General features: G+C 37.6%; 1 protein-coding gene across 2 annotated transcripts; it reads right to left on the reverse strand.

Moving 5' to 3' along the window:
- Positions 1-1,394: 1,394 nt before the first annotated feature.
- LOC113722475 (syntaxin-22) lies at positions 1,395-11,789 on the reverse strand. Of its 2 annotated transcripts, none has more exons than XM_027245782.2 (7): positions 11,423-11,789; positions 9,559-9,652; positions 9,014-9,153; positions 8,714-8,791; positions 2,316-2,473; positions 2,135-2,235; positions 1,395-1,754 (listed from the first exon to the last, which is right to left on the reverse strand). In XM_027245782.2, exons 1-7 carry the CDS (start codon positions 11,614-11,616, stop codon positions 1,689-1,691), a joined length of 831 nt encoding a protein of 276 aa, XP_027101583.1. In that variant the 5' UTR covers positions 11,617-11,789; the 3' UTR covers positions 1,395-1,688. The 2 variants fall into 2 exon arrangements, with proteins under 2 accessions (XP_027101583.1, XP_027101584.1); XM_027245783.2 differs by having other exon boundaries at positions 8,714-8,788; positions 11,423-11,759.
- Positions 11,790-19,198: the final 7,409 nt, after the last annotated feature.

The following is a 19,198-nucleotide window of genomic DNA, read 5'->3' on the forward strand; positions in this document are numbered from 1 at the left end:
AAGACAGTTTTCCTTGGGTGGAGACATGCTAATTGTGCTGATATTAGTTTCGGATACTAGTATTGATGAGAAGTGTGATGACATTTTCCATTTTATGATGGTCTAACACAATCTACTAGCTAATACTGGGCATTTATTTTAGATCTTGTTTTGAATTAAGGTCGTACTTTTCCAAGCAGGGCTCAAGCATAGACCTATTTCAAGTTCTAATTGAAGAAATGGTATCAGCATTTGCTATCCAAGGAAGTTCAGAGTTTCTGAAGAGATTACAGGACGGACTGAATCCATACATATACTCAAATCATTAACCAGTTACCAAGTATATGATTTCACTCAGCTTACGTATATTGCCTGCCACAAAATAAGGAAACCAATTTCAGATTAACAGCAAAAGCAGAAGTTGACTATCTATGCGGTATAAGCCCGTCATCAATGCCGCATTTTTTCCGCCACGTAAATATCAACTTTGCCCCTAACCAGGTGCAATAATGACTTTAAGAGTAGCAAATTGAATTTTTTATAACCGGCAACTGCAAAGAGATTGGAGGTTGCCAATACTACAAATTTGGAAACTTGTTCTATGTACTCCAGTGATAGCCTAAAGTGTTTAGCCACAAACATATACAAATTAGCATCCACGGACTGTCAACTCCGAAGCAGTGTTCAAGATAAAGCAAAAAGAAAAATGAAATTTTAGCCAAACATTATCCAAATATCCATTTTATATACGTCAAAAAAACAAAAAAAAACACACCACTAGACGTGGTTAAGCAGTAGGAAGGTTTGGGAACCCTTCCAATTGCAGCGATCCGCTTTGTTCCGTTAGGAAGGTACAAGCTAAGCTTGCTTAGCTATAACCGGCGCACCTATTCAACTCTCAAAGAATCTCCTAATGTTAGAACTCGCTGTAGCTCTTCCTTTTTCTTTAGTGAGTAATCCTTGAGTAAGGAGCACAAATGAGCTAATAGGAGTTCTTTAGGAGTGGAGTTTTTAACGCACTGGTATGCAATCATCAATAATTTTTTCTCCTCTTATTCTAACTCCTAACTTCCTCTCATTATTTTTTAAGTGAACTTAGGCTTGGGAGGCCTAAGAAACGAGCTTAAAGAGTTCATGAGGAAGTCCTTTGTTATAAGTGAAAAAAGAGCTCAAGCACCAGTTCTACCACTATGGAGCCGACCCCTTCACCCCGACATGCCGCCCTATTCACTGGCGAAGGAGAAGCGTGCCCTGGGCTTTTAGTTGTGGGATCTTCTCCCTCAAGTTACAGCCGTCCCGTCTATGACCCAATAAGTGGAAAACGACACTCACTTAGGAAAGCCCATTAACCCAAAGAATAGCTTCCAAGCAAGGTGCCCATCCAACACAAACTTGCACACAATTTAGACCTATAATCACCTAATCAAAAAATCAGTTTTATATTTGATAAAAGCTTTATTACAAGACCGAACAGAAAAACTACAAACCCAAACACCAATTTACAATTTACAGCACCAACCACCACCAAAGAACTAAAAGCTTAGTATTGAAATCCTCGCCACTAATCTTGTCAGTAACCTGATTTCAGCACCATCACCAATCGGCCAAAATGCCTCTCAGAACAACTTTGATGACACGTTCGACAAGATCATTTCCATCGTCATACAGCCCTCAGTTCTGTATGCAATAGTGCTCAACACTTTTTCCTACTATGCAGCAAGGACTATGATCACAATTAGGAGCACAATACCAAAAATCACCAGCAGCAAGCATGTCTGCAATTTGTAGAAAACAAAGAGGAATAAGATTAAAGTAAAAAATGTAACACAAAATATATTGAAAAGAAGCAAGAAGTGGTATCAATGGCCTTAATACAGTGATCTTTTTTATGAAAAATGAAGTTGATGGAAATCATTCTCATTGGAGCACACCAAGCGCAGACATAATAAAACTAAATCTGGGAAGAATTATTTTTGAACTTTCATTTGTGTAGATAACAAAGGCAAAAGAAATTCAACTTGAAAACCCAGCCATTCCCTTTAATATGGATGAACCATGTGTCTACTGTAAAATAAACAGATGTAGTTGGTAGTTTACATAACTTTTTAGAGTCAACACGGAATGGAAAAAAGGTACAAAGCTTATATAATATTACCAGAGATGTGTTCGATTTTTGGGTTTTTGCCGCCTTGGCAAGTTGTGATTTGCCCTGTGCAGTTGCAGCATGAGCGTTCTCAATGTTGGAACCAATATCGTCTGCAAATAATGCCCAACAATTAGCTAATATTTCACCAAAAAGATCAGAATATGACCATCAATAATCTACATGAATTTACCAATCATAGTTCCCTGTTCGTGAACCAGCACCGCAAGATCTTTAAAGATCTCATTCACTTCACCAATTTGTTGCTGTATTTCTTGTATACCCTGTTCTCTTTCCTCTACTATAGCCTCATTGAAGGCAATCTCATTATCTAAAAATAGAACCTCCTGTCTGCAGCAGAAAAGCTACAAAACTAAGACATATGCTAATTGTAAGGCGCCAGTCAGTTCGTAAGATGATATTAGGGTCATTCATTATTCGGTGTGGTGAAATTAGGGTTAGGGCTAAGAAGAAAACCCTAATCTCGGTTAAGATTGAAAACCCTAACTTTGCTTATGAGTAAACCCTAGTTTAGGTATTATTATTCGTAGGTTCGAGCTATAATTTATATTCGGTATTCTAGTGTGTGTTTTGGTATAAGTAAATATAGGATTCGTTTTAGTTTACAAAGGTTTAACAAGTTTGAAATGGTTAGCAAACTCTAGATTAGCAAACCTCTATTGTTACAATTTATTAGAAAGCTTAAGTGGAGTTTTATTTATCGCCCACCTTTTCTACATTTTCTTTATTAGAAAATTTCCCCAGATAATTTTTATGAGTAAATATAGGTTTTTGATGATTTTTCTAGTATCGGTTAGTTTTTGAGAAATTAAGAACGTATATCGGACGTGGGATCCACTAGTGCGGTAAGTTCGGAAAAATTCGGCCAGTTAAGTTAAGTTTTGGATACTGGGTTTAATTTACCGGGTGTTATGAGATATTTAGAGGTACTAAGTGGATAGGTGTGAGAGAGACAAAAGTTAGGCAAGCATTTAATGAGGTGACAAGTGTCACCATTTGAGTGGATCAACTTTATGACCACTATTGATGGTCTTACCAATTGACCAAATAAACCAAAAAATTACTAAAAACATCTTCATTTCAAACTCTTCTTGGCCGGCTCTTCTCAAGGAAAAAGAAAGGAAAAGCTCTCAATTTTCTAGCCTCTAATCTTGTTCAATCTTTCATTCTAACAGGTTAATCTTCAAATTACTCCATGGAAAACCTTAAGTGAGTGTTTGTGTGGGGTTTGGTGGGAGTTGTTTGGAAAGCTAAGAAGACTTGTTGCTCTCTCTCTCTTGTTTCTAAGGTGAGTTGTGAAGAACCACTCTCCTCCCTCTAATGATGCTTAATTTATGCTTAGTGATGGTATAAGATGCAATTTTATGGATTATATTGTGATTTTTGGTTGAATTGATGAAATTTTGTAATTATTGGGGATTTTTCTGTTTTAAAATGAATATGATTGTGTGGTTATGTATGATGATTGGAAATGGTATGTAAGGGATCTAGGAGGTGGGAAAAGTGGATAATTGCAAGAAATTTCTGTTTTGGAAGAAAAATGGGAAATTAGGGTTTCATTGTTCTTCATTCTGTCCGGTTCTGTAGCACATAGTTAGAGGCCGATTTGGCCTTAGGTTAAAACATGAAAGTTGTAGAGAATGATATTTTATAGTTGCCTACAAAATTTCAGCTCAATCGGAGCAACGTATCCTGTGAAAAGACCAAAATACCCTCGCTGCCCTAGGATATTTCCAGTGATCCGTTTTAGACAGTTCATCTAGTTGGCTGCATTTGTTCACTATGATCTGTGTTGATTTAGTCATTTGCCAAAACATGAAAGTTTTAGTACTCTGTCTTAGCTTTTAAACGCATCAAAGAACACCTTAAACGGACTTTGCTAGCCTGAGATATGACCATTTTAATGTAGTACGGTTGATTAGCCGACTGGTTGGATTCTGGTTCTGTAAAGTGAGAAATTGCCTGGGTTACACTGGAAATTGGACTAAGTGATCTTCATGAACATTGTAGCCCCTTAAGTCCTGATTATGCCTGTAAAATTTCAGGTCAAACGGATTAGTGTATCCTGAGTTATAGACAAAACACTCAGGCCTGTTTTAGACATTAGTTGTGCTGCGTTTTGAAATCAGCCTCTGATCGTGCGTTTTTCCGTTTTGATCCCGTACTATCTGGGTGTCAACTCTTTCATAAGAAATGTAGATCTTGGTTTTGGCTTCGAAACGGTATAAAGTACGTCGAAATCCGAGTTCCGTAGCTCCTGTTATGACCAAAACAAGATCGATCGTCAGAACTGCCTTGTATCTGGACAGTTCTGACGGGTACTTTGACACTCAACTTTCGTTCTGTTCTGAATGGATTCAGGTCTTGGCCAAAACATCAAAGTTTTAGCCTTATGTCTCAGCTTTCTAATGCCTTTGGAATTTCCTGATTTGGATTTGTGAGTTGGGAGTTACGGTCCAGCAAACATACCTTGTCCGTTACTCTAGAGTGTGAATTCCTGGAACGGTTTTCTGTACTTTCGACCTATTTCCGTTTAGATCCGGATTGAGGTGTCTTCATGAAAATTGTAACCCTTCCTCTTAGCTTCGCAACGGTACCTTATGTACCTTGATCCGACACTCGTAGCCTCAATTAGACTCAAAACAGTTTTGACGGCAAAGCGATTAGGTTATCATTTCCGATTTCCGTATGTCGTTTCCGCACTCGTATGTGCCGATTTTGCCGTTTTGCTTGTTTTAAGCATGTTAGTAGCCGTTTATGATATTATGTGACGCAATCTTCTATTTCAGACGGTGGTGAGTTAGGTGGAGCCGGTGGGGCCTACTAGCTACTCTTCGCGGCACAAATTTCGAATTTTTGCTCTTTTGTTCGTTGTGTAAGTATTCAGGCCGCTCTTATGTGTTAGTTGCTTATGTGTTTTGATATGTATGAAAAGGACACCTAGGCGAGGGTGTACTTTATCGCACTCGACCTAAACCCTAATTTACGCACATATTTGTACATGCATATGTATATGAATCATTTTGGAACTAAACCCCTTGAGCTTGTGGCTCGGGGTGACTTTTGAGAAATTTTGTGAAGTTTGTGAGTTTGGGGCCCGATCTCATGACCTAGATGGACTATTCGAGCCGGTTAGGGCTTGGTCAAAGTCATCTAACCTGGTTTGAGGTCACCAAGTTTGTGAATCCGGTTCACCGATTATGTAGACCAAATTTGTTACCCGAGCTTGTGAACCAAGCTCAATTTCGTTCGCTCGAGCAAGTTTGTAAGGTGTCTGGTCAGAGAGGGTGATAAGGTGTACGGTGGGAGTACAAGTGAAATTCTACGAATCATTATTTGTGGTCGACGGAGTGCCGGCAGGAGGTCACGCATGGCAAATAATCTGGCTTTGGAGCCACCTGTATCCTTATTATGTGATGTTACTTTTCTGCTTTTGCTTTACTCTTACTGTGTAGCTGCTGTTACGTGAAATTTACGCTTTCGCCCCTGTTTACTTACTAAGCATATAACTTACCCCTTTCCTTTTGTTTTCCTTAGCAAGAGCCGACGCGGGGACTTTTGGCACATACTCTAGTATAGTTAAATTTGATTGTAATAGTCGGACAGTTAGTATGTTTGTTTTTATTTTGATGATTTTTATAAGGACCCTCCTCAGGGTCTACCTTCTGCTGCTTGTGGTTATAGTGTATTAGAGTGGTTTGACTCGATACTTTTGAAGATGTAAATAGAACTTTTGACGATTATACATATTATGAATAGTTCTCTTGTGGTTTAATATAGTTTTATTAGTTTTGTGTTTCGAGTCCTGGCGCGAGCTAGACAGGCGTCCCGCCGATACCCTAGGGTTCGCCCTTGGGAGAAGCGGGGGCGTCACATAGGTCGAGTATAAATATGTGCGTAAATTAGGGTTTAGGTCGAGTGCGATAAAGTATACCCTCGCCTAGGTGCCCTTTTCATACATATCAAAACACATAAGCAACTAACACATAAGAGCGGCCTGAATACTTACACAACGAACAAAAGAGCAAAAATTCGAAATTTGTGCCGCGAAGAGTAGCTAGTAGGCCCCACCGGCTCCACCTAACTCACCACCGTCTGAAATAGAAGATTGCGTCACATAATATCATAAACGGCTACTAACATGCTTAAAACAAGCAAAACGGCAAAATCGGCACATACGAGTGCGGAAACGACATACGGAAATCGGAAATGATAACCTAATCGCTTTGCCGTCAAAACTGTTTTGAGTCTAATTGAGGCTACGAGTGTCGGATCAAGGTACATAAGGTACCGTTGCGAAGCTAAGAGGAAGGGTTACAATTTTCATGAAGACACCTCAATCCGGATCTAAACGGAAATAGGTCGAAAGTACAGAAAACCGTTCCAGGAATTTGCACTCTAGAGTAACGGACAAGGTATGTTTGCTGGACCGTAACTCCCAACTCACAAATCCAAATCAGGAAATTCCAAAGGCATTAGAAAACTGAGACATAAGGCTAAAACTTTGATGTTTTGGCCAAAACCTGAATCCACTCAGAACAGAACGAAAGTTGAGTGTCAAAGTACCCGTCAGAACTGTCCAGATACAAGGCAGTTCTGACGATCGATCTTATTTTGGTCATAACAGAAGCTACGGAACTCGGATTTCGACGTACTTTATACCGTTTCGAAGCCAAAACCAAGATCTACATTTCTTATGAAAGAGTTGACACCCAGATATTACGGGATCAAAACGGAAAAACGCACGATCAGAGGCTGATTTCAAAACGCAGCACAACTAATATCTAAAACAGGCCTGAGTGTTTTGTCTATAACTCAGGATACACTAATCCGTTTGACCTGAAATTTTACAGGCATAATCAGGACTTAAGGGGCTACAATGTTCATGAAGATCACTTAGTCCAATTTCCAGTGTAACCCAGGCAATTTCTCACTTTACAGAACCAGAATCCAACCAGTCGGCTAATCAACCGTACAACATTAAAATGGTCATATCTCAGGCTAGCAAAGTCCGTTTAAGGTGTTCTTTGATGCGTTTAAAAGCTAAGACAGAGTACTAAAACTTTCATGTTTTGGCAAATGACTAAATCAACACAGATCATAGTGAACAAATGCAGCCAACTAGATGAACTGTCTAAAACGGATCACTGGAAATATCCTAGGGCAGCGAGGGTATTTTGGTCTTTTCACAGGATACGTTGCTCCGATTGAGCTGAAATTTTGTAGGCAAGTATAAAATATCATTCTCTACAACTTTCATGTTTTAACCTAAGGCCAAATCGGCCTCTAACTATGTGCTACAGAACCGGACAGAATGAAGAACAATGAAACCCTAATTTCCCATTTTTCTTCCAAAACAGAAATTTCTTGCAATTATCCACTTTTCCCACCTCCTAGATCCCTTACATACCATTTCTAATCATCATACATAACCACACAATCATATTCATTTTAAAACAGAAAAATCCCCAATAATTACAAAATTTCATCAATTCAACCAAAAATCACAATATAATCCATAAAATTGCATCTTATACCATCACTAAGCATAAATTAAGCATCATTAGAGGGAGGAGAGTGGTTCTTCACAACTCACCTTAGAAACAAGAGAGAGAGAGCAACAAGTCTTCTTAGCTTTCCAAACAACTCCCACCAAACCCCACACAAACACTCACTTAAGGTTTTCTATGGAGTAATTTGAAGATTAACCTGTTGGAATGAAAGATTGAGCAAGATTAGAGGCTAGAAAATTGAGAGCTTTTCCTTTCTTTTTCCTTGAGAAGAGCCGGCCAAGAAGAGCTTGAAATGAAGATGTTTTTGGTAATTTTTTGGTTTATTTGGTCAATTGGTAAGACCATCAATAGTGGTCATAAAGTTGACCCACTCAAATGGTGACACTTGTCACCTCATTAAATGCTTGCCTAACTTTTGTCTCTCTCACACCTATCCACTTAGTACCTCTAAATATCTCATAACACCCGATAAATTAAATCCAGTATCCAAAACTTAACCTAACTGGCCGAATTTTTTCGAACTTACCGCACTAGTGGGTCCCACGTCCGATATACGTTCTTAATTTCTCAAAAACTAACCGATACTAGAAAAATCATCAAAAACCTATATTTACTCATAAAAATTATCTGGGGAAATTTTCTAATAAAGAAAATGTAGAAAAGGCGGGCGATAAATAAAACTCCACTTAAGCTTTCTAATAAATTGTAACACTAGAGGTTTGCTAATCTAGAGTTTGCTAACCATTTCAAACTTGCTAAACCTTTGTAAACTAAAACGAATCCTATATTTACTTATATCAAAACACACACTAGAACACCGAATATAAATTATAGCTCGAACCTACGAATAATAATACCTAAACTAGGGTTTACTCATAAGCAAAGTTAGGGTTTTCAATCTTAACCGAGATTAGGGTTTTCTTCTTAGCCCTAACCCTAATTTCACCACACCGAATAATGAATGACCCTAATATCATCTTACGAACTGACTGGGACCTTACACTAATCCTCTTGATATACTTAGTTATTTAGCAAGTGCAGTGTCGGACATGCACACCTTCTAGATTCTACAAGGAGAGCTCGCTGTTCTGGACTCTTGTCTGAACTTGCATCTGTCTCACTGGCTGTGTAGCTGCTGATGCAATACCACGATTTCAGAAAGCCAAGCAACAGAGAAAATAGACCTAATATTGAGTATAATCACTACTTTGATAAAAACTAATCCAACTTCTAAACAGGTTGCACACATTATATAAAACGAGGAACATTATATAGCTAGCATACTGCAGATTTTCCTCCAGACGGAAGATCTTTCAACAATGAATTCATACAATTTCGTACTCTCCTTAATGATTACCTAGAAGGTAGAACTGCTTGGGGAACAAAAGGTGTATATGCTGTCTCCCTCTCAGCTGCAAGCCGTTGAGCTTTCTGAAACTCTTTTAGTACTACCTGGAAATCTTTAGCAAGCTTAGCATCTGAAATTTTCTTGCTGGCCTGCAAGTGGACAAGCACTTCAGTGCAACAAACAAATACAGACAGCACTAAGAGAAAAGAAAAGGATGGAGGGAATAAGGAAGCAATGGACAAAAAGAATAAATCAATAATGTCCAAAGTTTTACTCTCAAAAGAGACAAATGGTCATTAATATACGAAAAGCATCTCATATATATGATCGACATGAGCCCAAGGACGAACAATCAAATGCAACCATACTAGAGAAGATATGAAAAGAGAAGCATATAGTGAGGCTTAGAGAAGATTGTCACTTTAGCATATTACATCAGTGCAGATACAAATAAAGAGAATGTCTGCGGAGTAGAATGAATGTAGGAAGGAAGGGAAAGATACAAAGTTGGTCCCAACATGAATAAGAGACTCACAGACTTATAGTACACTTACACTGACTTCAACTCGATGGTCTGTTTCACTAGCAAGCTTCAGTTTTGCTGACGTATCTTTAACCAACTGTCCAATATGTAGTCTTGTCTTGTGCCTATATTTTGAGTAAAATGAGGTCAGTAATCCTAAAAGCATAAAGTTGTACTAACACAAATGAATTTGAATCAAGTAACAAGACCACAACCGGTTTTAGTTCTTACTTAAGAGTAGTCTGAAAATGAGCAGACAAGCTCATGTATATTGGTGCAATAAGTGATAGATGTCAAATGCTCAAGTTACACAGATGTCAGCTCAAACTTCAACCAGGGTGGATAGCAATTATGGAAGTAGTGCTAGAAGTCAAAAAATCACTAATTATTTAGCCAATAGCAATAACCTGACTATTTTTAATACTTGGCAACCTAACAATTTCATTTGGTTTTCCTCTCTCTTGTCCTTGGATAGAAGGCAGGTTGATTGGATTCCATCAAATCAGCAGTCAGCTTTCAGTTCTGCCAGTTCTCTGAAAAGGCTTGGCGCCTAGACTACTGCCAGGCCAAATAGTGCAAGCACTAAGCCTGTGGGCTCTCTAGGTATGATGTAAACCATGAACAAGATTAATTACATGTTAATCATTGCATCAGTCAAGCTGTATCACTCTTTGAACTATCATCTATGACTCCAAACAACATTCTCTCTCAAAGGCCAAGTCGACTCACTCATCCATTCTCTTAAAAGAGCACTTCTCCGGAGGAATTATAAAACTTGTCTAAGCCTAGAACTGAATGCAATGGATAACATATAATACTACTTCTCATAGCCTCTCCCAGTCCCAACCTTCTAGATGTAGAAGCATTGATCGCCTTCTAGCTACCATTTTGGCTCACCATGACTTGTTGGGATGAAAAGCGAACCCTGAACAAAATTTTCACATAGCACCTCATTCATTTTTATAATCCTTATTCAAATCAATTCTATGAATATTTCTGAATTTTTTGGTCCTGTCCATGCCTCAGGAATCAGGAAGGACACCTCAATACTTGGGGCTTTGACCAAGTGTTTACCCAAAAGGACCTAAACCTCCACCTAATGCCCTGCAGCAAACTCACCTCTCTTCACATCGTCATGCCTTTGAAATAGCCTTTTCAAACAAATGTTTTTTGCTACTGAAATAGACTGTTTGTCACCCCGATAAAACAACTTTCCAGGTAATCATTCATATTTGACCATGTTCCCTAAAAAGGCCAATTACCCTCCCACTTAAGTAAACTTCTACACCACGAAAAGTGAACAACTTTCCTGAACCTTGATGAATTGATAAACTATAATCAAAACTCTCCCCTTTCTGCCCACTGCTACAACAACTTAATTTTGGCATGCAACATTAAGTCCTTAACTAGTTCCTTCCTGTAGTACCATGCCCATAAAACCTTTTCTTTCTTCATGCTTAATCAAATCAAGTCTATTTTTTTAAGTACGAATTCAGATATTATCTTCATTATCCATCAATTTACTAGATAAGCCATCAATTACACCGCGAACAATCAGTATATCATAGATATTAATACATCGAAATCATGCAGAAGAGCAGTAAGAAATGCATCATTTAAAACAGATTACTTAACCTCTGCTATACAAACTAGAATTTACTGGGAACGTAAAAAAAAAGAAAAAAAGAAAAAAAGAAAAAAAAAGGCTAACTGAAAACAAACACGACAGTTGAAAAGAAAGATTTTTATTTTTTCTAAAAAATTAACACCATGAATGCTATCAAAACCCGCTACAGAAAAATGTAAATTGAACGAAATTAAATGACATCCAAATCCAACTCATCATGATTACACCCAAAATTAAACAAAAGATTAAAATAACCAAATAAACTTACAGCTTCTCACGGAGTTCAGGGGTATCTCTAGGGGTTCCGAGGGTATTAACTAGCCTTTGGAAAGTGGAGACGGCTGTATTGATCTGAAAAATCCCAGAAGCCACTGCTTGGGTGGGATCTTGTTTCCCATTGATCAAGTCTCGGGCCGCCCGGGACCCAATTGCCCGACCCGATTCAAGATCTTGAAAACTCATACCTCAAACCCCAAGAGAATTCCACACCAATGAAAACCTGTGTCACCTAAAGACTATTGCTTTCTGATATTGGGGATGTATGGAGTCAATTTGAGATTCTGAAACAAGATGGAAACCCTTGGATTCGGGGCTCCGTCCAAGAACTTTTCACGGGGTAGATAATGTGGGCCCATCATCTACGGCCGACAACATGGGGAACAAATATTGCAGGCGGTGACGTATGAATTAGGGAAGTTGGGAAAAAAAGGAAATGAATTTCTTTAGTAACTCTGTTCCAATTGGCGTTAGCGGTATTCATAAATTTAAAATCAAAACTTGGTAGGATTAGGGCGGGATTAAAAACTTTTTCAACTTAAAAAAGTTGGGAGAAATTGGCAATAGTGAATTTTCTAATAACCAAATAGAATATCAAAGAATCACAGTCAAAAATTCATTCAGTATGCATATATTGTCGCCATAGATCCTTGTAATCCTTTCCTTCAACAAAATTCCCCTGCATTGCACAGTCATAAATCTCTGTCGTCCTCTCCTTTGACTATTAAACAAACTCTATCGTAATTGGCAACTACTGTGAGATGTGCACCAATACAGGTTGATTTAACTTGTCAATAACTCAGACAAACATTTATCGACTGACAAATGCATAGTTAGGACTTGTGAGTGGGACAAATGCATAGTTAGGACTTGTGAGTGGTTCATCTAAAATCCACTATATGGACAACTCTATCCAAGGTAAATGCTAATATTATAGGTAATTTGATTATAATATATATGTTATCTAGTGGAGTATAATTTGAAAATTACGAGTATGTTATTACCCTTTTATAGAGAACATACATATTTAAGAAATTATTTTACAAACTGATGTAAAGTATGTAATTTTTGAGGACCCGAATTTTAATTTTTCTTACTTTTATTTCATTTTATTGGCTTATTTAATTATTTATTTATCCGTTTACTCCGAATAATTTATTTCATTTATTTTAAATCCGTTTGTAAGCAAAAATGCCTCATTTATATTTTTAAAATGTTTCATTAGTGAATTTAATTTTTCTACTGCTCGTTTAGCGAGAAATATCATGTCAAGTAAAGGGAATTCTAAAATCATCAAGTTCCTATCATCTTTTGGCATTTTAATCACAATTGAAGCTATACTTATCGAATTGAGACGAATCTTATGGCATTACGAAGCTAAGACATAGGTCTGCATTTCTTATGAAGACCTCCAAAGCCGAATCATACATTTTCATGGTCAAAAATCGAAATCTCAGAGAAAATGGAAAACTGTCCGTGAAACAGGGCTTGTGGACAGTTAAGGGTATTTCGGTCATTTCACATGCTACAGTATTCCAATCAATCTGAAATTTGTAGGTAGATAGGTAACTCTAATATCTACAACTTTCATGTTTTGTCCAAAAGCTGGTTCGGTCTAAAACATGGAGAAATTTGCAGTCCAAGTTGAGTCCAAAAACAAGGTAAGACTGAAATTACACTTCTAAACTAACCTTTGCATATAACCATCACTAATTGCGATTAAGGCTAGAAATTCCACCTTAACACTAACCTAGCTTATACTAAGCATATACATGCCAAATCAAAGATGAAATAACTGAAATAAAGTCTAGAAATATCACTAATATGGAACTTTATCATCTCAACTTCCAAATCACAAGAATTTCCATAAATCATTCAAGATCCACAACTTAATCACAAGATTAAAGAATAAAAGAGAGCTTCTAAGAATTATACCTTCCAACACCTTGAAAACAAGCAAAGCAAACCCTTTTCTTCTCAAAACTCTCCACCCTTAGCTTGCTATCCCCTTAGATGTGAATTTAATCGAAGTAGATCTTGGCACTTGGAAAAAAACTCTCAAGATTTGGTGAAGGAAATCAAAGGTAAAATGGAGTTTTCTCTCCTTGTTTTGCTCCCAAGAATTTCGGTCAGCTTGGAGAAGAAAGAAAAGTGGCTTTTGAACTCCAAATGAAGTCAAAAGATGAAGACTTAATCACTAAGAAAACTATACCAAGGCAGAAGCTTTGCAAATTTTCTCAAATGACCATGCCAATCCGGCCAAGTATCGGGCCAAGAACTGGCCAGGTATGCGGCCGGATTCTCTAAAAACACTGCTCACCAGAAATCTTTCTTTCTTCTTCTTTTGAGGCGTCACACCACCTCCCCCTATGCCGTACTCCAGGGTTTGGCGGACCGCCTGCCCGGCTCTCACCGGACTCATTTACTCTTAACAAATAAAATAGGATATAACCTCAAGAATAAGTGAAATAACAGTTCCCAAACTTGGAACGTGTACTTACATTCATATCTTTCCCAAACATTCATACAATTCCAAATATAACAAAAAATATGAATTCCACATACATTCAACCCTAACCGAGCACTAGCGCGAGTACAATCGCAAAATTTCAAAAATTAGACTAGGCTAGTCTGTACCAGTCTCACGCCTCGCTCGTACCTCTTGTAAGAAAAACAAATGGCGTGGAATGAGCTAAAAGTCCAGTGAGGTTCCCAAACAAGTAATCAGGTATAGAAATCAGGGAAACATTACATTTAACAATTTGCACATTTTGCACAGTAATATCCAGTCATTCAAGAAATAAACACTCAATCATTGGAAGGATACGTGCTCACTTGGAGCCATTCATTCAATAATTCATTCATTCATTCGCCAATCATTTTTCTTATCCCTCCGACATTAGAAAACATTTGCCATTGAAACCTCCTCCAGTTCTTGACATTCATTCAATCATTTCATTTTTCGCCACTAGCCAATTCACTGGCCAGTCTCCACCAATCTTCGTGGTCATACTCGAGTATACCAAAACACTGTCCCAGGGTCACCAACAGCCCGACCGAATCCGCTTCTAGCTCAAGTCGGCTAGCAACGAAGGGCAAGGGCCCAATTCAGCCAAAAATCATACATTCATGCACAAGTAGCATTCAATCATTGAAAATTCACTTTGGCTTGGGTCGAATGCGATAAAGTACACATTCGCCCATCGAAAATCCATTTAGTAATCCTTAGAAATCATTTAACATTCAAGCAAAAACCCTAACTTATGCCCTTCCTTTAGAAAAATTATAACTTGAGTTATAATTATAAAAAATTTATATAACTTGGCTTGTAAAAACTAGACTTCAAATATTAAGAATCTTTAGAAGACACCTGAAAGAGATTTAGTTCATAAGTTGGTCCAAATTGAGCCATAAACTACTATAACATTCCTATGTTTACTTGTGCAGGGCAGAATTTTCAGTCAAATTTGCCAATTTTCTAGAATTTATAAACATTGAATCAAACTCTAAATTTTACACCGTAGGAAGCCCTCTGAGTCTAGTTTCAAACGGAATAAACGGAACTCAATTCTGACTTTCCTATACGAAATTATAACCAATTTTTCAAAACTGCGCAGAGCCTCCTGTGAAAATTCTAGATTTTCTAACAACTTGAGATTATGAAACTTTTCTGAACAAAATTCACTCCCGTGACTCAAATTCAACCATTAAAGCAACCAAAAATCAAACGTAAGTGAGTTCACATAAAGGTTATAAAGAAAAGTAAAATTTCGAGGTCTCACACTCTATCTCCCTTGAAAGAATTTCGTTCTTGAAATTCTAACCTTTGCTCGCACAAAACTTGATGCTACAGGATTTTTCTCCAATTTTCAAGTGGCTTTTTCACACTTATAATGCTACCACAAACTTACCTCAAGTGCAATCAAGATACAGACCCTTATTCTAGTACTCTCCACCATTTGGTACTCAAATACAAGAATCCATATTAAGATAATTCACATCTCGAGTCGGCCGGTCCCATGAGTAAATCACCCCTACTAGAGATTCCTACCTGACGTACATATCTATCCATGATAAGGGATTTCCACTTATAACCGGCACGATTCATAGCTTACGTCCAAGAAGAGCACTTAGTCATTTACACTTATTCACATAATCGGGATCATATCACCACTTGGGCCAAGCTCACTCCGCACAGAAACCACGCGAAACAGCTCTGATGCCATCTGTGACGGCCCCACCTCGTCACCTCCCCCTAGGGTATACCCCAGGGTTTGGCGGACCGCTTGCCTAACTCTCGCCAGGACTCGTTCAATCTTAACAAATAAAATAAAATATAACCTCAAGAATAAGTGAAATAACAGTTTCCAAACTTGGAACATGTACTTACATTCATATCTTTCCCAGACATTCATACAATCCCAAATATAGCAAATGTTGTGAATTCCAGATACATTCAACCCTAACCGAGCACTAGCGCGAGTACAATCGCAAAATTTCAAAAATTAGACTATGCTAGCCTGTACGAGTCTCACACCTCGCTCGTACCCCCCATAAGGAAAACAAATAGCGTGGAATGAGCAAAAAGTCCAGTGAGATTCCAAATAGCAAGTTGACCATTATTTAAAAGTACAAGTATCAACGTAGCAAAATAGCAAGCAGAACAAGTTCATAAAAATGAGCGATAACACTTCAAGTAGCAAATCTCAATATGAGCGAGTGTAAAGTTTTTCAAAAGAAACAATAACCCGATAAACAATAATCATTTCAAAGTATAAGCATACGGATGGCTCTCAAGATCCAAGTTCCCATTGCATCACCAGAACTTGATCAAGTAGTAGTTGACACTCCGTCAATTTTCAAGCAAAAGTAACCAGTCCAGTAGAACACCACTTAAACTACTCTCCGTCCACCATCCAAACCCCTTACTGGGCCCGAACTCCAAGATAAACATTGGTGGTAATACTCGAGTATACCGATTAGTTGAGGAGATAACACTCAACTCGACAACACTAGATACCCATGGTTCGTTATCTAATCGACCAAGCCCTTGCCGGCTCGACTCGATTAACTAGCCAGTGGGGTTTGGATCCCTAAGAAGTCGATGAGATAACATCTTCAATCGACTGAATCAAAATAAAAGTACGGAGATGAGAATGAGAGGCACCTCCCACTCACATTGAGTGTGGTACATGCTGCCGCTCAGCACTTATAAGTCAAGTACAAGTATATCAAGTCAATTGCAACAATAAACAAGTATATATCATATTACGGCAAGTGCGATAAAGTACACTCTTGCCCGATCAAACAAATTACACATCATTAAATCACATTGGTCAAGTATTGAAAACAAGTGTCCAGTTCAATCAGGTATTTGGAAGCACTCACCAAAGGTCTAATGCCTCTCAAAAGTCACGTTCAGGTCCAACTCCTTGGTTGGAGTCCAATATCTACGATAAAATATCATTTACGAATGTAAAACTCTCTAGAGTTTGAAACATAGGAGTTTCGCTTCAAGAAAATCAAATAAATACAACTCTTTTAAGTAGTATTCAAGACACTTATCAAAGTCCGAAAAATTCATACTCGCTCGTTTAGTTATGATCAAGAAGTGGTTTCGACTTTAGAAGTTACACTTGGTATCAAAGACCGGGAAAAATCGTATTTTGAAAGGGTCCCTACTTTCATTTTCAAGGGTACGAGTTGCGGCAAAATTTTAGCTTATATACCCTGACTAAAGAAAACTCGAATACCATAGGCGATCCAAGTCCAACTTGACCTCAAATCCTTACTCAAGTCGCAACTATATTTACCTAACCCTTAAGTGAAAATTTGGGCAACACGCCCTTTGTGTTTACCTATTTTCCAGCCATTTATGCCTTCATTGTTTTTCTTAATTCAGTCCCAAAACACATACAAATAATCAATCTCATCACAATAGCCGTTCAATAGCTCAAAATCATCCAAGTACAACACAAGTATAATAATCCAATCGGAAATCAAGTTTTGAAGGCAAAAGGCTAAATGGCAGATTCGACATCTTACAACATTTTAGTCACAACTGAAGTTATGTTTATCAGATTGGTTTGAAATTTATACTGTTTTGAAGCTAAGACAAAGGGCTACAACTTTCATGAAGACCACTCAATCCAGTTCACAATTGATCTAGGTCAAAAGTACAGGTTACAGAACCAAAAGGTCATTGTCAGTACGATTGTCAGTACTGAATTCAAATGACAATAACCCAGGCTACACAATTCTGTTTGAGGTGTTATTAGATGCGTTGCAAAGCTAAAACATAGGGCCGAAAGTTTCGTGTTTTGGCCAAAGGCTGATTTGATATGGATCAAGGTGAAAAAACGCAGCCAGAATGATGAAATGTCAAAATTGTCTGCAAAACTCTACCTATGGCAGTCAAGGGTATTTTTGTTATTTCACGTGATAAAGTGCTCAGATTGAGCTGAAATTTTTCAGATAGCTATAAAACATCATTTCCTACAATTTTCATGTTTTAACCTAAGCCCAATTCAGCTTCTATCATACACGAATAGAACTGGTCAGAACAGAGCATTTGAAATCCTTAAATCTGGAATTTAATGCATTCAAGGTATAAGCTTCACATTCTAGCTCGAACCACTATTTCAACTCCTTATCTAAGCTTATTCACATGATATTCTATCTAAACAAGAAGAAATACAGCTGAACAATTCAAAACCTTAACTCACAAATCCACCATAATCATCAAAACCACTTACATAGCTATCATTAACCAAGAATATGAGTTGCTACACAACTTAAGCAAGATGAAGGGAAAGAAATAGGATGGACAGCCATAATACCTCACTAAGATGCTTGCAAGAGATATCCACCACCTATCCTTGTAAACTTTTAGCACACCAAGCTTCCAAGTGCTCAAAGAAAGGATTAATCGGTTTAGATTCTTGATTTTTCACTCAAAGAAGCTAAAATCCCAAGATGAAATGAGGTTCTCTCCTCCTGTTTTTCTCCCCTAAAATTTCGGCCAAGCTCAAGAAAAATGGAAGAAAATGGAGCCAAGAAAAAGATAAAAAGGAAAGAAACTCATTTGGTCAAAGTTCCATGGATTGCCAACAAGTGTCAACTCAAGATGGCTTCTTGTTTTTCTTTCTTTTCTCCCTTTTCTTTAGTCAAAAATTTCAGCTGCTTCAGGAGATATTTTAGGGCTGATTTTGCTCAATTAATAATAAGGTGATTAAGGTAATAAAGTAGTGTTCAAGTGGTGCTCTCATTCGGTAGCAAACGGTGCACGTCGGTTCAAATCAATTTTCCTTAAATCGCGCGTACTAGGGTTTTAACTTATGATTCACTAACTTATTATTATCACTTGTAATAACACACTTTCTCTTATCTAAAACTCACTCTTAATCACCAAATTGAGTACACACTCCACACCGATTAATCACATTGCCAAAAGACGTAAAAATCCTAGTTTACCTTAACGATGAAAGAAAAGGGAAAACCCTTGGTTCTATGATTAATTATAACTATTGAGGGAGTGAATGAGTAGTAAAACTATTGTAAAATAATTGATTCCAAATAAAAGATAATTTTTAAGAAAATATGATGTATTTTACAAGTCCTCACAATCACACTACCAAAATACACACAAAAACGCACAACAAAACCCTAGTATGCACAAAACCCTAACTTATGCCCTTCCTTTAGAAAAATTATAACTTGAGTTATAATTATAAAAAATTTATATAACTTGGCTTGTAAAAACTAGACT

This window comes from Coffea arabica, chromosome 8c (genome assembly GCF_036785885.1).
Source record: "Coffea arabica cultivar ET-39 chromosome 8c, Coffea Arabica ET-39 HiFi, whole genome shotgun sequence".
Classification (NCBI taxonomy): Eukaryota; Viridiplantae; Streptophyta; class Magnoliopsida; order Gentianales; family Rubiaceae; genus Coffea; species Coffea arabica.

Excerpts from the sequence above, each read along its gene's own strand:
- LOC113722475 (XM_027245782.2), bottom strand. The coding sequence starts at position 11,616 with ATGAGTTTTCAAGATCTTGAATCGGGTCGGGCAATTGGGTCCCGGGCG. Across the intron at positions 9,154-9,558 it reads ACCATCGAGTTGAAGTCAGT|GCCAGCAAGAAAATTTCAGA; the intron begins GTAAGTGTACTA and ends GTCCACTTGCAG. Across the intron at positions 2,236-2,315 it reads CGAACAGGGAACTATGATTG|ACGATATTGGTTCCAACATT; the intron begins GTAAATTCATGT and ends CATTATTTGCAG.